Raw genomic sequence first — 22,637 nt, 5'->3', positions numbered from 1 at the left:
GTATTTAATTTTTGGATGAAAAACGTTCCCGTTTTAAACAAGATATTTTGCCACGAAAAGATGCTCGACTATGCATATAATTGACAGCTTTGGAAAGAAAACACTCTGACGTTTCCAAAACTGCAAAGATATTGCCTGTGAGTGCCCGAGAACTAATGCTTCAGGCGAAACCAAGATGAAATTTCATACAGGAAGTGAGCCAGATTTTGGAGGCGCTGTGTTCCAATGTCTCCTTATATGGCTGTGAATGCGCAATCAATAAGCCTACACTTTCTGTCGTTTCCCCAAGGTGTTTGCAGCATTGTGACGTATTTGTAGGCATATCATTGGAAAATTGACCATAAGAGACTACATTTACCAGGTGTCCGCTCGGTGTCCTCCGTCGAAACTGTTGCGCAATCTCCAGGTGCATGCACGTTTCCATTTAGTTCTGAAGAGAAATTCAACTGCCCCGAATGATTTATCATCGAAAGATACGTGAAAAACACCTTGAGGATTGATTCTAAACAACGTTTGCCATGTTTCTGTTGATATTATGGAGTTAATTTGGAAAAAAGTTTGCGTTGTAATGACTGAATTTTCTGGGGGTTTTTTCTTAGCCAAATGTGATGTACAAAACGGAGCGATTTCTCCTACACAAAGATTCTTTCAGGAAAAACTGAACATTTGCTATGTAACTGAGAGTCTCCTCATTGAAAACATCCAAAGTTCTTCAAAGGTAAATTATTTTTATTCGAATGCTTTCCTTGTTTTTGTGAAAATGTTGCCTGCTGAATGCTAGGCTTAATGCTATGCTAGCTATCAATACTCTTACACAAATGCTTGTGTAGCTATGGTTGAAAAGCATTTTTTGAAAATCTGAGATGACAGTGTTGTTAACAAAAGGCTCAGCTTGTGAGCCAATATATTTATTTCATTTCATTTGCGATTTTCATGAATAGCTAACGTTGCGTTATGGTAATGAGCTTGAGGCTATAATTACGCTCCCGGATACTGGAATGCTCGTCGCAACAGGTTAAACAGCCTCAACACTGACTCAACTCCAGCCACTTTAATAATGGGAATTGATGTAAAATATATCACTAGCCACTTTAAACAATGTTACTGAATATAATGTTTACATACCCTACATTATTTATTTCATATGTATACGTATATACTGTACTCTATATCATCTACTGCATCTTTATATAATACATGTATCACTAGCCACTTTCAACGATGCCACTTTGTTTACATACTCATCTCATATGTATATACTGTACTCGATACCATCTACTGCATCTTGCCTATGCCGCTCTGTACCATCACTCATTCATATATCTTTATGTACATATTCCTTATCCCCTTACACTGTGTATAAGACAGTAGTTTAGGAATTGTTAGTTAGATTACTTGTTGGTTATTACTGCATTGTCGGAACTAGAAGCACAAGCATTTCGCTACACTCGCATTAACATCTGCTAACCATTTGAAACTTGATTGGTCAAGAATCTCAAGTTCTGAGCATTTCCATATCTTTAATGACAGTTGTTTGTGATGTTAACGTTAGCTCATGAATGTAAGTATGTTTGAGTTGGGTTAAAATTAACCCAAAATAAATCAGATGTTAATATTGACTTTTTCCAAAATTTTGTTTATATACATACATTACAGTCTTATTCTAAAATTGATTAAATTGTTGTTGTTTTTCCTTATCAATCTACACACAATACACCATAATGACAAATCAAAAACGTATTCAGTCTTATTCTAAAATTGATTAAATTGTTGTTGTTTTTTCCTTATCAATCTACACACACTACTAAGCATGGTGGCATCTCATGACAATCTTAAAGACATATCAACATATCTGGTTCAAAACTGTCTATATGCTATCAGTATTAGTCATAAACAATTGTATTAGTTGCAAAAGTGGTAGAACTTTGGTCATAAAGTCAGTATCTTCCAAAACTGATATAAACAAGATTTAAAGATTCTAGGGGTACGTAAGAGTTCTTTGAGGGATTTAGATTTCAACCTGCCGACATGTCAATGGCTGCCAGCACCCGAATAACCAACCTTCAGCCCGTCTTTTTTCTTTACAGACAGCAGAGCTAATTGAGGCATTAGCACAGTGTCTCCGGACTCATTTGATTGACATAATTTGAGGCAACGAATAAGACAACAAATGAGAGGATCTCTGAAAGCACCATTCTATCGGACAATTGCATTAAAATGTCCCATTAATTCAAATTTGTATAATAGAACCACTGATTTGATCCATGTCGTCTTCTAAAGCAACGAACATTGTCACTAATGTTATGTTAAAAGAACGAGACATGTTTGTTATTAACAGACCTGCCAACCTTGAAGTATTTTTACGAGTACCACCTCGTGGCTGCACTCCCGGCCCCGGACCCCACGACGGCACATGTACGACACCCACACCACTCAAATCAAAGGCATATGCATTTTTTCCCTCTAATATTGATGTTGGCATAAGAGTGCCTTGGTAGGAATGGTACTTGTTATTTGGCTGCTCTTAAGTAGCTACAGTAACTAGAAATACATTTTAATGTACAACCAGGGCTCTCCCTATGATTTTATGACAAGCTGTTGCTGATATAGGCCTAATGTTGGGTAGAGGGGAGATCCGGAGGGGGTCAGTGAAGTTGGAGCATTTAAAATTTCAGAAAAACCTGTAACTGCCATTTCCTGAAACATTGAATCTTAAATTATATCAAACAATGTAGCCAACATAGTGGTCTAGTGTTTGATTCTAAATTAAATTGAGGTGGTCTCAATGACACTAATATTGTCGATTATAATCATTTAGCTGTCTAGTATGTGGAAAGTCTAGTGAATGTAAACTGGCTTAATTTAGTTTGGGGACGACATTCTGAATAATTCAAGTACTGGATGTAATGTGAAAGTCTAGCCAACTGTATTTGGAATATGAAACAATTGAACTAGGCCTATATGAACTCGTTTCAGGTCGCCATCCCTGACATAATCCATCAAGCTAGGTCTGACTACTAAACTCAGCAAAAAAAGAAACATCCATTTTTCAGGACCCTGTCTTGCAAAGATAATTCGTAAAAATCCAAATAATTTCACAGATCTTCATGGTAAAGGGTTTAAACACTTTAAACAATTAATGAAAATGCACCTGTGGAACGGTCGTTAAGACACTAACAGCTTACAGACGGTAGGCAATTAAGGTCACAGTTATGAAAACTTAGGACACTAGAGAAGCAGTTTCAACTGACTCTGAAAAACACCAAAAGAAAGATGCCCAGGGTCCCTGCTCATCTGTGTGAACGTGCCTTAGGCATGCTGCAAGGAGGCATGAGGACTGCAGATGTGGCCAGGGAAATAAATTGCAATGTCTGTACTGTGAGACGCCTAAGACAGCGCTACATACAAGGAGACAAGACGGACAGCTGATCGTCCTCGCAGTGGCAGACCAAGTGTAACACCTGCAAAGGATCAGTACGACCGAACATCACACCTGTGGGACAGGTACAGGATGGCAACAACAGCTGCTCGAATTACACCAGGAATGCACAATCCCTCCATCAGTGCTCAGACTGTCCGCAATAGGCTGAGAGAGAGAGAACTGAGGGCTTGTAGTAATGTTGTAAGGCAGGTCCTCACCAGACATCACCGGCAACAACGTCGCCTATGGGCACAAACCCACCGTCGCTGGACCAGACAGGACTGGCAAAAAGTGCTCTTCACTGACGAGTCACAGTATTGTCTCACCAGGGGTGTTGGTTGGATTCGCATTAATCGTTTAAGGAATGAGCGTTACACCGAGGCCTGCACTTTGGAGCGGGAACAATTTGGAAGTGGAGGGTCTGTCATGGTCTGGGGCAGTGTGCCACAGCATCATCGGACTGAGCTTAATGCAATGCAGCTGGTGGCCACACCAGACTCCTACCACTGTTGTGTCTTGTCCCCTCCCTTTGTTCAGGGACAAGAATTCCAGAACATATTCCAGTCTGTGCTAGCAAAGAAGCTTAACATCTGCTTTAACTGACCACTTTTTTTATTGTCCGAGTCACTGGTGTTCTTGCTTAAATTTTTGCATGTAATCAGGAACCAATATTATAGAATTATGGTCAGATTTGCCAAATGGAGGGCGAGGGAGAGCTCTGTACACATCTCTCTGTGTGGAGTATAGGTGGTCTAAAGTCTTTTTCCCTCTGGTTGCACATTTATTAACATGCTGGTAGAAATTTGGTAAAACTGATTTAAGTTTCCTTGCATTAATGTCCCCAGCCACTAGGAGTGCCGTGTCTGGATGAGCATTTTCTTGTTTTCTTATGGTGGTATACAGCTCATTGAGTGTGGACTTAGTGCCAGAATCGGTCTGTGCTGGAATGTAGACAGCTACGGTAAAATACAGCTTAAAACTCTCTAGGCAGATAGTATCTCATGATAAGACCACACTATCTCAGGCAAGCAAAACCTTGCGACTTCCTTAGATATCGTGCACCAGCTGTTGTTTACAAATATCAAATATACATAGAGTGCCACACGTCTTACCAGAGTCTGCTGTTCTATCCTGCCGATAAAGCATATAAACTGCCAGCTGTATGTTATTCAGCCACGACTCGGTGAAACATAAGATATTACAGTTTTTAATGTCCTGTTGGTAGTTTAATCTTGCTCATAGGTCATCGATTCTATTTTCCAATGACTGCACGTTGACCAATAGAACGGGATGGCAATGGGGTTTTACTCGCTTGCCTTCGAATTCTTAGAAGGCAGCCCGAACCACACCCCCTTTTTCTCAGTCTTCTCTTCACGTAAATGACGGGGATTTAGACCTGTTCCCGGGAAAGCAGTATATCCTTCACTTCGGACTCATTAAAGGAAAAAGCTTCTTCCAGTTCGTGGTGAGTAATTGCCACTTCTCAGTAAAAGGCACAAGACTGCCTGCTTGGAGTTTGCCAAAAGGCACCTAAAGGACTCTGACCATTAGAAACAAGATTCTCTGGTCTGATGAAACCAAGATTGAACAATTTGGCCTGAATGTCAAGCGTCGCGTCCGGGGGAAACCTGGCACCATCCCTATGGTGAAGCATGGTGGCAGCATCATGCTGTGGGTATGTTTTTCAGTGGCAGGGACTGGGAGACTAGTCAGGATCGAGGGATAAGATTTACGGAGCAAAGTACAGAGAGATCCTTAATGAAAACCTGCTCCAGAGCTCTCAGGACAGAACAGGGACCCTACGCACACAGTCAAGACATTGCAAGAGTGGCTAAGGGACAAGTCTCTGAAGATCTGGGGTATTGTGTGTAGAGATTTTTTCCTCTATTTCATCAATTTTAGAATAAGGCTGTAAATGTAACAACTTGTAGATAAAGTCAAGGGATCTAAATACTTTCCGAATGCACTGTATTATGACATTTTGGTATATTTTTGTTCGCTTTGGTCTTTGGCAAGGGTTTTCTCGGCTGTTCGTGCACGCATCATTTTTTTCTCAAGGCAAGCCAAAGCCAGTAGCTGAAGTCTACGCACCTTGGTCAACGAAGTCTACGCACCTTGTTGATTGGTCAACAGTAGGGATTCTTCAATGAAGTGTTTGTCATTAAACGAGAGACGACTCATTTTCAAGCAAGTTATTTCATTGACAAATAATGCACCAAACATCTCAGTTAGATGTAAAATTCCTGGACTAAGATCTCCTCGGCAAAAATAACTAAATTAATGTTAGATTTCTTGAGTTATCTTAGATAAATTCTGACTATATTGAGGAAGTCTCAATATGGACCAACATCACTATTGATGTTTTTTCTAGTTTGTCAAGTGAAAGTCTTTATTTCACCAGGTAGGCCAGTTGAGAACAAGTTCTCATTTACAACTGCGACCTGGCCAAGATAAAGCAAAACAGTGCGACACAAACAACAACACAGAGTTACACATTGAATAAACAAACATACAGTCAATAACAAAATAGAAAAAGTCTATATACAGTGTGTGCAAATGAGGTAAGATAAGGGAGGTAAGGCAATAAATAGGCCATAGTGGCGAAATAGTTACAATTTAGCAATTAAACACTGGAGTGATAGATGTGCAGAAGATGAATGTGCAAGTAGAGATACTGGGGTGCAAAGGAAAAAATAAATAATAATAGTATGGGGGTGAGGTAGTTGGATGGGCTATTTACAGATGGGCTATGACAGATGCAGTGATCTGTGAGCTGCTCTGACAGCTGGTGCTTAAAGTTAGTGAGGGAGATATGGGTCTCCAGCTTCAGTGATTTTTTCAATTTGCTCCAGTCATTGGCAGCAGAGAACTGGAAGGAAAGGCGGCCAAAGGAAGAATTGGCTTTAGGGGTGACCAGTGAAATATACCTGCTGGAGTGCGTGCTAAGCGTGGGTGCAGCTATGTTGACCAGTGAGCTGAGATAAGGCGGGGCTTTACCTAGCAAAGACTTATAGATGACCTGGAGCCAGTGGGTTTAGTGACAAATATGAAGCGAGGGCCAGCCAACGAGAGCACACAGGTTGCAGTGGTGGGTAGTATATGGGATTTTGGTGACAAAACGGATGGCACTGTGAGAGACTGCATCCAATTTGCTGAGTAGAGTGTTGGAGAATATTCTGTAAATGACAGAAGTCAAGGATCGGTAGGATAGTCAGTTTTACGAGGGTATGTTTGGCAGCATGAGTGCTTTGATGCTTTGTTGCGAAATAGGAAGCCGATTCTGGATTTAGTTTTGGATTGGACATGCTTAATGTGAGTCTGGAAGGAGAGTTTACAATCTAACTATACACACCTAGGTATTTGAAGTTGTCCACATAATCTAAGTCAGAACCGTCCAGAGTAGTGATGCTGGACGGGCGGGGAGGTGCGGGCAGCGATCGGTTGAAGAGCATGCATTTAGTTTTACTTGCAACTAAGAGCAGTCGGAGGCCATGGAAGGAGAGTTGGATGGTATTGAAGATCGTCTGGAGGTTAATTAACACGGTGTCCAAAGAAGGGCCAGAAGTATACAGAATGGTGTTTTCTGCGTAGAGGTGGATCAGAGAATCACCAGCAGCAAGAGCAACATCATTTATGTATACAAAGAAAAGAGTCGGCCCGAATATTGAACCCTGTGGCACCCCCATAGAGACTGCCAGAGATCCGGACAACAGGCCCTCCGATTTGATATACTGAACTCTGTCTGAGAAGCAGTTGGTGAACCAGGCGAGGCAGTCATTTGAGAAAAGATAAGAATGTGGTGATTGACAGAGTCGAAAAGTCTTGGCCAGGTCTATGAATAAAGCTGCACAGTATTGTCTCTTATCGTTGGCGGTTATGATATCGTTCAGGACCTTGAGCTTGGCTGAGGTGTACCCATGACCAGCTCGGAAACCAGATTGCATAGCAGAGAAGGTACGGTGGGATTCGAAATGGTGGGTGATCTGTTAACTTGGCTTTCGAAGACCTTAGAAAGGCAGTGTAGGATAGATACAGGTCTAGAGTGTCTCCCCCTTTGAAGAGGGGAATGACCGAGGCAGCTTTCCAATCTTTGGGGATCTCAGACGATACAAAAAAAGAGGTTGAACAGGCTAGTAAAATGGGTTGCAACAATTGCGGCAGATAATAGATTTTGCAGCTCTTTCAGAACTGATCAGATCTGAATTTGGGTGAAGGAGAAATGCGGGGGCTTGGGCAAGTTGCTGTGGGGGATGCAGGGCTGTTGACCGGGTAGGGGTAGCCAGGTGGAAAGCATGGCCAGAGGTAGAAAAATGTGTGAAATTCCCAATTATAGTGGATTTATTGGGCAGCTAGGAGGAGGTGTTCTTATTCTTCATGGACTTTACATTGTTCCAGAACTTTTGGGGACTTTCTGCTACAGGAGACAAATTTCTGTTTGAAAAAGCTAGCCTTGTCTTTCCTAACTGCCTGTGTATATTGGTTCCTAACTTCCCTAAAAAGTTGCATATCGTGGGGGCTAGTCAATGCTAATGCAGTACGCACAGAATGTTTTTGTGCTGGTCAAGGGCAGTCAGGTCTGGAGTGAACCAAGGCCTATATGTGCTCCTGGTTCTATTTTTTTTAATGGGGCATGCTTATTTAAGATGGTGAGGAAAGCACTTTTAAAGGATAACCAGGCATCCTCTACTGATGGAAAGAGGTCAATGTCCTTCCAGGATACCCGAGCCAGTTCCACGAGAAAGGCCTGCTCGCCAAAGTGTTTTAGGGAGCATTTGCCAGTGATGAGGGTGTTCGTTTGACTGCAGACCTATTAAGGACGCAGGCAATGAGGCAGTGATTGCTGAGATCCTGGTTGAAGACAGCAGAGGTGCATTTGGAGGGCAGGTTGGTTAGGATGATATCTATGAGGGTGCCCGTGTTTGTGGATTTGGGGTTGTACCTGGTAGGTTCATTGTTAATTTGTGTGAGATTGACGGCATCTAGCTTAGATTGTAGGACAGCCGGGGTGTTAAGCATGTCCCAGTTTAGGTCACCTAACAGTACTGACGATAGATGGGGGGCAATCAATTCACTTGTGGTGTCCAGGGCACAGCTGGGGGCAGAAGGTGGTCAATAGCAAGCAGCAACGGTGAGAGACTTGTTTCTGGAAAAGTGGATTTTTATAAGTAGAAGCTAAAATTGTTTGGGCAAAGACCTGGATAGTATGACAGAACTCTGCAGGCGATCTCTGCAGTAGATTTCAACTCCACCCCCTTTGGCAGTTCTGTCTTGTTGGAAAATGTTATAGTTAGGGATGGAAATTTCAGGGTTTTTGGTGGCCTTCCTAAGCCAGGATTCAGACACGACTAGGACATCCGGGTTGGCAGTGTGTGCTAAAGCAGTGAATAAAACAAATTTAGGGAGGAGGCTTCTAATGTTAATCTGTTGGTATGAGGGGGCAGTATTTTCATTTTTGAAAAAAAAAACGTTCCCGTTTTGAACGGGATATTTTGTCAGGAAAAGATGCTAGAATATGCATATAATTGACAGCTTTCGATAGAAAACACTCTAACGTTTCCAAAACTGTAAAGATATTGTCTGTGAGTATAACAGAACTGATGCTGCAGACGAAAGCCTGAGAAAAATCCAATCTGGAAGTGCCCCAGGTTTTGAAAGTGCTGCTTTCCAATGACTCCATATTTGGCTGTGAATGTACCATCAACGAGCTTACGCTTTCTACGTATTCCCCAAGGTGTCTACAGCATTGTGACGTAGTTTTACGCATTTCTGTTGAAGAATAGCCGCTGGCTATACAGCAAGTGGTCACATGGTGGCTCCGAAAGAGATTCTCTCGTAAAATACAGAGGTAGCCATTACTCCAATTGGTCCTAGAGAAAAACAAATTGTCCCGACGGATATATTATCGAATAGAAAAACACCTTGAGGATGGATTCTAAACAACGTTTGCCATGTTTCTGTCGATATTATGGAGCTAATTTTAAATATTTTCCGGCGTTGTGGTGCCCGCAATTTCCGGGCGATTTCTCAGCCAAATGCGAAGAACAAACAGAGCTGTTTCGCCTACAAAAATAATCTTTTGGGAAAAAATGAACTTTGGCTATCTACCTGGGAGTCTCGTGAGTGAAAACATCCGAAGTTCATCAAAGGTAAACGATTTAATTTGATTGATTTTCTGATTTCCGTGACAAGGTTGCCTGCTGCTAGCAAGGCATAATGCTATGCTAGGCTATGATAAACTTACACAAATGCTCATCTAGCATTGGCTGTAAAGCATATTTTGAAAATCTGAGATGACAGGGTGATTAACAAAAGGCTAAGCTGTGTTCCAATATATTTCACTTGTGATTTTCATGAATAGGAAGATTTTCTAGGAAGATTTATGTCCGTTGCGTTATGCTAATTAGTGTCAGGCGATGATGACGCTCCTGGATCCGGGCTTGAGAGTCACAAGAAGTTTTAACATGCATGAAACCAAGGCTTTTACGGTTACAGAAGTCAACAACTGAGAGCGCCGGAAGAATGGGAGTGGAGCTAGGCACTGCAGGGCCTGGATTAACCTCTACATTACCAGAGGAACAGAGGAGGAGTAGGATAAAGGTACGGCTAAAGGCTATAAGGACTGGTCGACAAGTGCGTTCGGAACAGAGAGTAAAAGGAGCAGTTTTCTGGGCACGGAAGAATAGATTCAAGGCATGATATACAGCCAAGGGTATGGTAGGTGAATACAGTGGAGGTAAATACAGTGTGAATACAGTGGAGGTAAACCTAGGCATTGAGTGACGATGAGAGAGGTATTGTCTCTAGAGAAGAGGTCGACCGATTAATCGGAATGGCTGATTAATTAGGGCCGATTTCAAGTTTTCATAACAATCTGTAATCGGCATTTTTGGACACCGATTGTGGCCGATTATATTGCACTCCACGAGGAGACAGCGTGGCAGGCTGAATATCTGGTATGCGAGTGCAGCAAGGAGTCACGTAAGGTGCTAGCTAGCATTAAACGTATCTTATATAAAACAATCAATCTTAACATAATCACACTTGTTAACTACACATGATTGATGATATTACTAGTTTATCTAGCTTGTCCTGCGTTGCATATAATCGATGCGGTGCCTGTTAATTTATCATTGAATCACAGCCTACTTCGCCAAACGGGTGATTTAGCAAGTGCATTCGAGAAAAAAGCACTGTCGTTGCACCAATGTGCACCTAACCATAAACATCAATGCCTTTCTTAAAATCAACACACATGTATATATTTTTAAACCTGCATATTTAGTTAATATTTCCTGCTAACATGAATTTATTTCAACTAGGGACTTCAACTAGTGTCACTTCTCTTGCGTTCTGTGTAAGCAGAGTCAGGCTGTATGCAAGTGTTTGGGCTGCCTGGCTCATTGCGAACTGTGTGAAGTCCATTTATTCTTAACAAAGACAGTAATTCATCCGTAAATCCTGTTAAAATGAACCACCAGCTTTCATATGTTCTGAGCAAGGAACTTAAACGTTAGCTTTTTTACATGGCACATATTGCACTTTGACATTCTTCTCTAACACTTTGTTTTTGCATCATTTAAACCAAATTGAACATGTTTCATTACTTATTTGAGACTAAATTGATTTTATTGATGTATTAAGTTAAAATAAGTGTTCATTCAGTATTGTTGTTATTGTCATTATTACAAATATATAAATAAAAAATACGCCATCTTGGATTACTCAAGAACAGAAGCATGCTGACGCCTTTAGAGGCATGTTTCTCGTCCATAACATATTTCTATCTGAAAGTTCAAAAATGCTGCATCCTGCTGAACGCGCTCCAGGTTGTTAGCTATAGCTAGCTAATGAGGTAACATGACTGAACAAGGTGTAGCCTAAACAAATGATTAACGGTCCGGTCAGCAAGTAGACTAGATTTAGAACGGCCAGCGATATGCTTAATGAATGCAAAATGTCGGAATAAAAAAAACTTAGCACCGGTATTATGGGTCAAATCTTTTGAACGGCAATGCTGTTTTCTCTGAGGAAAAGAGGGAGACTTGGTTAGTACGTCGGGCACAGAACCTAGCTATGAAATGCAGTGGGTAAAGTGCGAGGGTTGAGTGAGACTACAAAATCTAAAACCTTTCTTTACTCAAGGGAGAGAAAAACATAGCTAGACTATTGTTTTACTATTAAACTTAATGCTAAAATTGTTTTAATTTCATAAATCAGCTTGTGTTTCATAACCAAGCAAAGGGTATATAACTAGAAGGCTGGTGGTGACTGATTAGCTATGGAGAAGCAAGAGTCGTCTGCACAATGTGTATAATCGGAAGCGGAGTCAGAACAGAGCCTGTCTGCCCACACTCATCGCTTGCTCCCAGGCAGCTCACCAATGATGAAGGACGGGTGCCGGGTGCGGCGTGTCCTTTCCACTAATGAACAGAACAGAACTGGGCTGCACATCTGTGCTTCTAATATTAATTGTGCTTATCACTGAAATGCTCTCAATCTCTCCAAAAACTATTGTCCAGTCCACTTAGTAGTCAGATTTTAGTGCCAGAAATCTTTTTTGTTTCTATTTTTTTCTATTTAGCCAGCTATCTCTCGTCAATTACCACTGAAAAAAAGGTGTTTTCGTCTATTTTAGTCACAATTCTTGATGACGAAAAGAACACTGCCCACCTGTCTCTGGACACGCGGCGAGGCCGTGTGCAGCAGCGAGAACAGGTCCTGCATCAGTGTTAGCTGCTGGGCCAGGTATTGGCGGCCCACGTTGGAGCCGCTCAGTGCCAGCACCATGGAGAGCAACTCGAAGCAGTAGGCGTCTGAGGAGGCGTCGTCATCGCTGGGCTGCGAGTTGGCGTTTTCCTTGCTGGAGATGGCATGCTCCCATTCCTCACGCACACGGGTTGCCTCCATGCGAATGGCCTGGACTATGTGGGCGCACACCTAGAAGTGGGAAGGATGAGGAAAGCGAAAGAGGGATATGAAGTCAATTTAAAGTGTTAAGATAACATGGAGAGGGTAAGCAGAGTCAGGGGATTGGTCCCTCAAAGCCTGCTACTGAGGATTATTGTAGCCAGAGATCACATTGTATTGTAGTTTTATATTGTAGTTAATTGCACTATATTGGCTAGGTATTCCATAGGTTGTCAGGTAGGAGACTACTGACCTGTTTCTGCAGGTTGGTCAGCTTGCTCCGGCTGAAAATTATGCCCACCATGTGTTCCTTCAGGTCTGCATCTGAAGGCGCCTGATGACAGGTAAACAATAACATGTAAACAACAATATTTATCATCTTAATTTGCTAAAAAAGTTACAGTGTGAAATAGTGGGTGAAAAAGGTTGGGAACCCCTGGTATACAGCATGACCCCTGACCTTATCCTCTCCTTCTGGTGATGACAGCAGGTTCTTCTCCTCCTGTTCAGGGGTGGGCTCAGCATCTCCGCAGATCAGCTTCCCAAACACCTACATACACACACACACCAACGGTAAAACTTTAACCTAGCCAATTCTCTTAGATCTAAAGTGAACATTTTGACCCCATAGTGTGATTGACAGTTGGACCGACCTGTGAGGTAATGAGGCGGAACACGCGGAGTGTCTCGGCCTCACAGTTCTTCTGTTGTGCCACGCTGGCCGAGATCTGCCCCGCAATCTTGATGCTCTCGCCCTCCTTCCATCCCAACACCTTGACCTGGCGCACCCGCAGCGTGTTCTCAGGCCCCTTCAGCTCCACCTTGATCACATGGTGGTCTCCCCCAGGAACCTCGCTGGTCACCCAGCCCATGTGACGCGAGTCGAGGTCGATCTGGAGAGAGGTGGGGAGAAGGGATTGGTGAGTTAAGGTTGTGTTGACACCGGGGTGAATCAAAATGTTTCGTACTGCTTTTCTTTTGTTCCTTCTTTTGAAAACCGATTTTAATTTACGTACAGTAAATTACAATACACATTGTACAGAAGGGCTATAATTGCTGTAAGATTGCCATATCCTGTAGTACAGTGGTTAGCTATATTAGGCTGTATCTCACTTATATTCCCAATTAGTAGTGCGATACATATAGTGACCTACTTTTAACCAGAGGCACAGCTTAGGGTGATTATTTAAGTCCTTTCCTTATTTATACAACATACCCAATCAGATGCCTGGGGCTGATCTGGCGTGTAAAGCCATGGCCTGCAGCACATATGTGTTAATTAATGTGTTGTGAAATCTGTTGTGAATATATTGTAATGTTTTTAAAATTGTATAAGTGCCTTAATTTTGCTGGAGCCCAGGAAGCTAATGGGGTTCCATAATAAATACAAATACATATTCAGTGTGTGTTACCGTGGGTATGAATCCAACTGCCCCTATGTCTGTGTCCCATTCAATGCATCGCTCTCCTTCAAGTTCATAACTTGGGGGATTTTTTAATGTATTTTTAGAAAATTACAAAAATAAGAGGCCAAACCTGTTTGATTCTGCAGAGGTCCTCCACGGCTTTGCCACACAGGAACGTCACGGAGGTGACTTTGTTCTGTGAAGTGAGATTGATATTAAAGCCGCTCTTCTCTATTAAAAGACTGTTTTCCATTAATCTTAGATTGTGGCATCTGATTAATTCAATTTTGGAGAAATACGTCCCTTTCAGTCCTCCCTACTCACCCCGATATCGCGGGAGTTGTCCACGTGCACGGTGACGTAGGAGGCGTTGATGCCCTTGACGCAGCTGATGGTGATGCTCTTGGTCTTGTTTTTGTCCTCATCTCCCGACTCCCAAAAGGTCTCAGTGGAGCCGTCTGTTAGGCTGCCAATCATGGCAGGTCGGCTGGACGTCTTGATGTCCACCAAAATGGTCAGGTCCTTCAGACTGGTCACCAGGCACAGCTCCTGGAAGGTCAAATGATGTTCAACACCTCCCAGCTATATAGATAAATAAGATTTATTGGACAATATAGAAATTAACATTTCAGCCACACAAGTGGATACAATGCATTTAAAACCATAGAGGATAACAGAAAATATTTGACAATTTAGCTAGCAATCCTAAATGTTTTTATTTCAGCCACACAAGTGGATACAACACATTTAAAATCAAAAAGTTTTACAATGTAGTTACTCCTAAACCTAGTCCCACAAAAAAGTTCTAATTTTATCAATAAAAGAAGGTCCAGGGTCATGTTCATTAGGCACTAAACGGAAGAAAGCAGACTGAAAATAGGAGGGAATACCAGGACTTAAGAAATAACATTTTAATAAACTTTTTTTGCATTCCCTAATGAACACGACTCAGGTATCTGTTGTGTTGGTCTGCACCTTGGGTCTCAGACAGCATTTGTGGTACCTGACTCACCTAGTCTCTTCTTTACCTGCTTTCATAAGGTCAAGCTAGCCACCACAAAACATCATGGGCCAGTTTTCCAGCCCCGGTTTAAAAATCATTCTCAAAGGAGATTCCCTATTTGAATAACTTCTTAGTCCACTACTAGGCTTTAATATGGGTCCTCAAAGGAGATTCCCTATTTGAATAACTTCTTAGTCCACTACTAGGCTTTAATATGGGTCCGGGAAAACTGCCCTATGAGTGTGGCTCTCCTATTGGATTCTGTCTCACCTGGCTCATGGCCTCGTAGCCAGACTGCACACTGATGTTGAAGCTCTCCTCGCTGTCGCCATCGTCCGACTTGGACAGGATGTTGTTGATGTGGTGGAACACGTTGCTCTGGTGCAGGAACTGGTGGTCTGACTGTTTGAACTTCAGACTCCAACACCTGATAGAAAGAGGGGTCAAAGTGTTATAGAGAAACCCAGCCTATTACCCAAAACAGCAAGCAATGCAGATGTAGAAGCACGGTAGATAGGAAAGACTCCCTAGAAAGGCAGGAACCTAGGAAGAAACCTATAGTGAGGAACCAGGCTCTGAGGGGTGGCCAGTCCTCTTCTAGCAAAGCAGGGTGGAGATTATAAGAGTACATGGGCATGTCTGATTAGGCTTTGCTGTGTCGCAGCCTCTGGACTGAGTAGCCTTATCTTCCATCAGCCAATTCATGTTAGGTAGCTCGTGGGCTGTTAATGAGAAGCTCGCAAGTAGATACAGAGAAATAATCAGTATGCCTAATATTACATGATTAAATCTAGGGGTGTTGTGAGGCGCAGCCGGGAACTAGTTCTGTACGACGACGAGTGGTGGGATGACCAGGATGATCCTCCATCATCGTAAAACCCAAATTTCCTCTCATCTTAAGGCACAATTCTCAAGGTAGGCTTCAGTAGAATGGTGTGTGGTTATAAGTACCAAAACGCAATCACATTATGTATGCCGTGCTGTACTTTGTCTCTATTCATCAAATTCGGCTTACACAGAAACAAATTACGCAGAATGAATATGAATAGCTCGCAAGACCGTTTATTTTTATGAAGTAGCTCTTTTGAAATAAATGGTGGGAGTCCTCTGCTCTAGCCCAAACTGTACAAATATGACCCATATTACTGGAGAAAAAGTTTATTATTTTAATTGCAGATTCAGGGTGAAAAAAATAAAAAAATAAAATTATATATATATATATATATAGCTGCCCAAAAATATCAAATTTTCTTATGATTAATTAATTAATTAATAATATGTTTGCATGTGAACATAATCTATGGCCAGATGTTTATGCAAAAATGTTCAAGTTGACAGTTCAATGCCCTTCCTGATAACACTGCCATATTGAGAAAGAAAATGGATGTTTTGTGGGTCACAGGGTTGGTAGGGTTTCATAACTATCAATTTATTATTGGGTGTGTGATTTTCAGGGAATGGAGTAGAATAGTAATCTAGTCATCAAAACACTTTTTCAATAGAATTTATTGTGCCAAAACCAAAGAAAAATACAGTGCCTTCAGAAAGTATTCAAACACTGACTTACTCCACATTTTGTTGGATGGATTTTTCTTTCTCTCACGCATCTACACAATACCTCATAATGACAAAGTGAAAACATGTTTTTAGAAGCATTTTCAAATGTATTGAAAATTAAATCCAGACAATCTCATTTACATAAGTATTTACACCCCTGAGTCAATACTTTAAAGAAACACCTTTGGCATCGATTACAGCTGTGAGTCTTTCTGGCTGAGTCTCTAAGAGCTTTCCACAATTGGATTGTGCAATATTTGCCAATTGTTATTTTCAAATGGATGAGCTCCAATCAAGACTATCCTACCAAAGGGACATTAAAAACTGTAATATCTTATATTTCACTGAGTTGTGGCTGAAGGACGACATGGATAGCATATAGCTGGCTGGGTGTTCGGTCTATTAGCAAGAAAGCTGGTGTACGAAATCTAATATTAAGGAAGTATCTAGGTTGTGCTCGCCTGAGGTAGATTATTTCATGATAAGGTGTTAACCACACTATTTACCAAGAGAGTTTTCATCTATATTTTTCATAGCAGTCTATTTACCACCACGAATCGATGTCGGCACTAAGACCGCACTCAACGAGCTGTATAAGGCCATAAACAAACAAGAAAATGTTCATCCAGAGACAGTGCTCGCTCCTAGTGGCCGGGGACTTTAAAGCAGGGAAACTTAAATCTGTTTTTACCTAATTTCTACCAGCATGTTAAATGGGCAAGCAGAGGAAAAGAAACACTAGACCACCTTTACTCCACACAGAGACACAAATTGGAGTACATACAGTGGTTCCTCCGTTAAAAGTTGTGGGACACCTTGAGTGCTGCTGCAGCATTCTGTGGCACGTCATTTAATTGTCAGACATTTTTTCTGTTACTGCAAGTTATTGCTAGTTTGACCACCAGAGGGCATCTTTGAGAATCATTTGATAGTGTTCCGTATTGGCATTACCAGAGAAATTAAAACCTTTTCTGTAATAACATAGTATATGGGATTGATTCGAATAAATGTGGCTTAATGAATTAGATTAATATTATGGTGCTTCTATTCAGAGAAAAACAAAAACCATTAGGATGGAATCAAAAATATGGCACTGTACAACATGACGGTCAGGAGTAGGATTGGAGGATTCTAAATTGTTTGCCTTCATAAGACAACTTTGTTCCAATATTTCTGTAAATCAGTGATATTTATTCCCATAGTAATTCGTTATGGATCCATAACTAAATCAACATCTGCATTTTGAAAGACTATTTTTTATCATTATTGTATTAACGAAATGTGTTTACTTGTTTATTAGGCTACTGTGCAGTCTACAATACATACTGTAGTAAACATGGGAAAGTGCCTAATTCCTTACATAAGGGAGAGCAGGCCAAGTCTGTACAACAGGCAGGGCACGTGGAAGACCGGTGTTATTTCATAGTTGTGATGTCTTCACTATTATTCTACAATGTAGAAAATAGTAAAAAATAAAGAAAAATACTGGGATGAGTAGGTGTATCCTCATTTTTGACTGGGACCACTTCTTGACTGGAACCACTTGATATGATTGGTCATATAAAAACCTTGGGACTCAAATGCGTAATGAGCGCTCTAACCCCCTTGTGGTGCTCTGGTGCAATGAAGTTGTGACGCTGGGTACCTCTAAGTCCTGCGGTGTAAGCTTGCAACGTTTAAAGGAAGAAACCCAGTAGCTCTCCCTTTCCCTCCATTTGGCAAATCTGACCATAACTCTATCCTCTGGATTCCTGCTAACAAGCAAAAACTGAAGCAGTAAGTACCAGTGACTTGCTAAATAAGGATGTGGTCAGATGACGCAGATGCTAAGCTACAGGACTGTTTTGCTAGCACAGACTGAAATATGTTCCCGGGAATCTTAGTAAACCACATCAGTCACTGGCTTCATCAATAAGTGAATCGATGATGCCATCCCAACAGTGACCATACTTACAGTTGAAGTTGGAAGTTTACATACACCTTATCCAAATACATTTAAACTCAGTTTTCACAATTACTGACATTTAATCCTAGTAAAAATTAGGATCACCACTTTATTTTAAGAATGTGAAATGTCAGAATAATAGTAAAGAGAATGATTTATTTAAGCATACGCCTTTTCAGTTCTGCCCACAAATTTTCTACAGGATTGAGGTCAGGGCTTTGTAATGGCCACTCCAATACGCTGTTGTCCTTAAGCCATTTTGCCACAACTTAGGAATTATGCTTCGGGTCATTGCCCATTTGGAAGACCCATTTGCAACCCATCTTTAACCTGAGATGTTGCTTCAGTATATGCACAAAACTTTCCTACCTCATGATGCCATCTATTTTGTGAAGTGCACCAGTCCCTTCAGCAGCAAAGCACCCCCACAACATGATGCTGACAAGCCTGTGCTTCATGGTTGGGATGGTGTTCTTCAGCTTGCAAGCCTCGCCATTTTTCCTCCAAACATAACGATGCTCATTATGACCAAACACTTCTATTTTTGTTTCATCAGACCAGAGGACATTTCTCCAAAAAGTATGATCTTTGACCCCATGTGCAGTTACATACTGTAGTCTGGCTTTTTTATGGCGGTTTTGAAGCAGTGGCTTCTTCCTTGCGGAGCGGCCTTTCAGGTTATGTCGATATAGGTGTGGCAGGGTAGACTAGTGGTTAGAGCGTTGGACTAGTAACTGGAAGGTTGCAAGTTCAAATCCCCGAGCTGACAAGGTACAAATCTGTCGTTCTGCCCCTGAACAGGCAGTTAACCTCTTGAAACTCTGGGGGCGCAATTTCATTTTTGGATGAAAAACGTTCCCGTTTTAAACAAGATATTTTGTCACAAAAGGTGCTCGACTATGCATATAATTGATAGCTTTGGAAAGAAAACACTCTGAATTTTCCAGAACTGCAAAGATATTGTTTGTGGGTGCCCTAGAACAGGAGCTACCGGCAAAACCAAGATGAAACGGCAACCAGGAAATGAGCAGGATTTTTGAGGCTCTGTTTTCCATTGTCTCCTTATATGGCTGTGAATGCGACAGGAATGAGCCTGCCCTATCTATCGTTTCCCCAAGGTGTCTGCAGCATTGTGACGTAATTGTAGGCATATCATTGGAAGATTGACCATAAGAGACTACATTTTCCAGGTGTAAGCCCGGTGTCCTCCATCGAAATTGGTGCGTCATTTTCAGCTGCTGGTATTTTTCCATGGGATTCTGAGGGGAAAGCAGGCTTCCACGAACGGCATATCAATGAAGAGATATGTGAAAAAACAGCTTGAGGATTGATTCTAAACAACGTTTGCCATGTTTCGGTCGATATTATGGAGTTAATTCGGAAAAAGTTTGACGTTTTGGTGACTGAATTTTCGGTTCGTTTCGGTAGCCAAATGTGATGTACAAAACGGAGCGATTTCTCCTACACAAAGGTTCTTTCAGGAAAAACTGAACATTTGCTATGTAACTGAGAGTCTCCTCATTGAAAACATCCGAGGCTCTTCAAAGGTAAATGACTTTATTTATTTGGTTATCTGGTTTTTGTGAAAATGTTGCGTGCTAAATGCTACGCAAAATGCTAAGCTAGCTTGCAATACTCTTACACAAATGCTTGATTTGCTATGGCTCAAAAGCATATTTTGAACATCTGAGATGACAGTGTTGTTAAGAAAAGGCTAAGCTTGAGAGCAGGCATATTATTTTCATTTCATTTGCGATTTTCAGAAATCGTTAACGTTGCGTTATGCTAATGAGCCTGAGGCTGTATTCACGATCCCGGATCCGGGATGGGTAGTATCAGAGGCTAACCCACTGTTCCTAGGCCATCATTGAAAATAAGATTTTGTTCTTAACTGACTTGTCTAGTTAAATAAAGGTAAAAATAAAAATAAAATAGGACTCGTTTTACTGTGGATATAGATACTTTTGTAACTGTTTCCTCCAGCATCTTCACAAGGCCCTTTGCAGTTGTTCTGGGAATGATTTGCACTTTTCACACCAAAGTACGTTCATCTCTAGGAGACAGAATGTGTCTCCTTGCTGAGCGGTGTGATGGCTGCCTGGTCCCATGGTGTTTATACTTGCGTGCTATTGTTTGTACAGATGAACGTGGTACCTTTAGGCATTTGGAAATTGCTCCCAAGGATGAACCAGATGTGTGGAGGTCTACAATCTTTTTTGTTAGGTCTTGTCTGATTTATTTAGATTTTCCCATAATGTCAAGCAATGAGTTTGAAGGTAGGCCTTGAAATACATCCACAGGTACACCTTCAATTCACTCAAATGATGTCAATTATCCTATCAGAAGCTTCTAAAGCCATGACATAATTTCAGGAATTTTCCAAGCTGTTTAAAATATATAGCTTTTGTCTTATTGCAAGATAATATGCTCTGTCCAAGTGTATGGTTAAAATTATTTAGCTGAAGGCAGGTTTGAGTTTAAAGCGGAGGTGAACTTTGAGCAACAGGGGCCACCGTACCTGAGGGCCATCTGCTGCAGGGAGCTGCCACTAGGAAGTGACATCATGAGGTCAGAGATGGTCTGGAGGAGGCGGTGGAAGGTGTGTGGGAGGGGGTGGGCGGCCTCCCCGGCAATCACAATGTCAGACAGCGGGTGCTCACACACTCCAAAGTCCCTCTCCTGTGTGTATGAAGAAAATGTGATTGAAAAGTTTATAAAAACACACATAACAAGGATGAAATGACTTCAGACTATGTCTGAATATAGAAAATGTTTGTACTGGTACCTCAAAATAAAAACGTTTATGTATCCAGGTTTGTCTCATTGAGATAATCTAATTTGGAAGAGACCTGTTTCGCAAGAGACGACGCGCGACCCCCCCCCCCCGGATTCTTAATCAATCAAATGTATTTATAAATCCCTACTTACATCAGCTGATGTCACAAAGTGCTGTACAGAAACCCAGCCTAAAACTCCAAACAGCAAGCAATGAGAGGAACCAGGCTATGAGGGGTGGCCAGTCCTCTTCTGGCTGTGCCGGGTGGAGATTATAACAGAACATGGCCAAGATGTTCAAATGTTCATAGATGACCAGCAGGGTTAAATAATAATAATCAAACATCACCTGCTCAATCACAATTTCCTTGTTCCCATGGGCTTTATTTTCATCCTCCTCCTCTTCCTCGGGTTCAAATGGTGACGGGGTGAGGGAGGCGACAAAGTGCCACAGGATGTCGTGCAGCGAAGTGGTCTGGATCACGTTACACAGCAGCCAGTTGAATGCCTGAGGAGGGGGGTATGGGTTAGATGGTGGCTCAGTCCTCTTCAGTGCTTTTCAAACCACTAACCTAACCTTAACCCTAGTACTACTACTTCAGAAAAATAAACATTTTAATCAGTTTCTCATCTCAGATATTGCCTACACTTTTGTTCTTTCTAACAGGTCCGTCTAGTGACTACCACAGACACCTTAAAGAGGTTAGCCAATAGGCTAATCACATTAGCATTTGACATTACACAGCTAACTGTTTAATTGTGCTATACAACTGCAAATGCCCAGCTCGAGTTAGCATGAGACATTTTCCTATGGGAAATACTTAACTTCTTGGGGGCAGTATTGAGTAGCTTGGATGGTGCCCAGAGTAAACTGCCTGCTACTCTGTAGCTAATGATGCTAATATATGCATATTATTAGTAGTATTAGATTGAAAACACTCTGAAGTTTCTAAAAGTGTTTGAATGATGTCTGAGTATAACAGAACAACCAGGAAGTGGAAAATCTGAGGTTTGTAGTTTTTCAACTCTTTGCCAATCCAATATACAGTGTAAATGGGGTCATATTGCACTTCCTAAGGCATCCACTAGATGTCAACAGTCTTTAGAACTTTGTTTGAGGCTTCTACTGTGAGTTTGAGTTTGAGTTTATTTTTACAGGGACAGTGCACATTAATCAACGTTTCAGTAAAAGTGCCGGTTTTAGCCAGCCGGCTAATTTTCAACCGCTGTCCCTGGGCAGGTTATTAAAAACAATTACAATATAGACAATAGCAACATAGAACAAGCAAGACATAGCAACATAGGACAAGCAAGACGTAGCATACAGACAGAGCAACATAGAGCAAAAAGCAGCAAGACAAAATTCATAAAAGCAACAAAGTGTTTCCACACCTCACAAGCTACAGACAACAGACAACATGGAAAGCGGCAACACACAGCTAGGGACCATGTTCACAAATCTGATTGACCTTTAGCCATGTCTTCAAGCATTTTGTGAAAGTATGATATGTGGTGCAGTTACGTGTGTCTGATGGCAGTGCATTCCAGACATGGGAAGCTCTCACAGAGAATGCAGATTTACTAAAGGTGCTTTTCCTTAGGGGAACTATACAGTCACCTCTC

General features: G+C 41.6%; 1 protein-coding gene across 18 annotated transcripts in view; it reads right to left on the bottom strand.

Annotated features, from left to right (window-relative positions):
• The window catches only part of LOC135519932 (E3 ubiquitin-protein ligase MYCBP2), a 317,195-nt gene that overhangs the window by 48,692 nt on the left and 245,866 nt on the right, over positions 1-22,637 (bottom strand). For 13 of the 18 annotated variants that reach the window (XM_064945153.1, XM_064945155.1, XM_064945154.1 and 10 more), the window contains 9 exons: positions 21,364-21,522; positions 20,758-20,918; positions 15,008-15,164; positions 14,059-14,316; positions 13,865-13,930; positions 12,982-13,221; positions 12,789-12,878; positions 12,582-12,662; positions 12,092-12,358 (listed from right to left, as the gene is read on the bottom strand). In XM_064945153.1, the coding sequence (XP_064801225.1) occupies positions 12,092-12,358; positions 12,582-12,662; positions 12,789-12,878; positions 12,982-13,221; positions 13,865-13,930; positions 14,059-14,316; positions 15,008-15,164; positions 20,758-20,918; positions 21,364-21,522 (1,479 nt within the window). The remainder of the gene's footprint in view (positions 1-12,091; positions 12,359-12,581; positions 12,663-12,788; positions 12,879-12,981; positions 13,222-13,864; positions 13,931-14,058; positions 14,317-15,007; positions 15,165-20,757; positions 20,919-21,363; positions 21,523-22,637) is intronic. The other 5 variants (XM_064945157.1, XM_064945158.1, XM_064945168.1 and 2 more) reach the window with 1 other exon arrangement.

This window comes from Oncorhynchus masou, chromosome 29 (genome assembly GCF_036934945.1).
Source record: "Oncorhynchus masou masou isolate Uvic2021 chromosome 29, UVic_Omas_1.1, whole genome shotgun sequence".
In the NCBI taxonomy this organism is placed as follows: Eukaryota; Metazoa; Chordata; class Actinopteri; order Salmoniformes; family Salmonidae; genus Oncorhynchus; species Oncorhynchus masou.
Note: the sequence above shows the minus strand (reverse complement) of the source record. Positions and strands in the feature narration are given on the sequence as shown.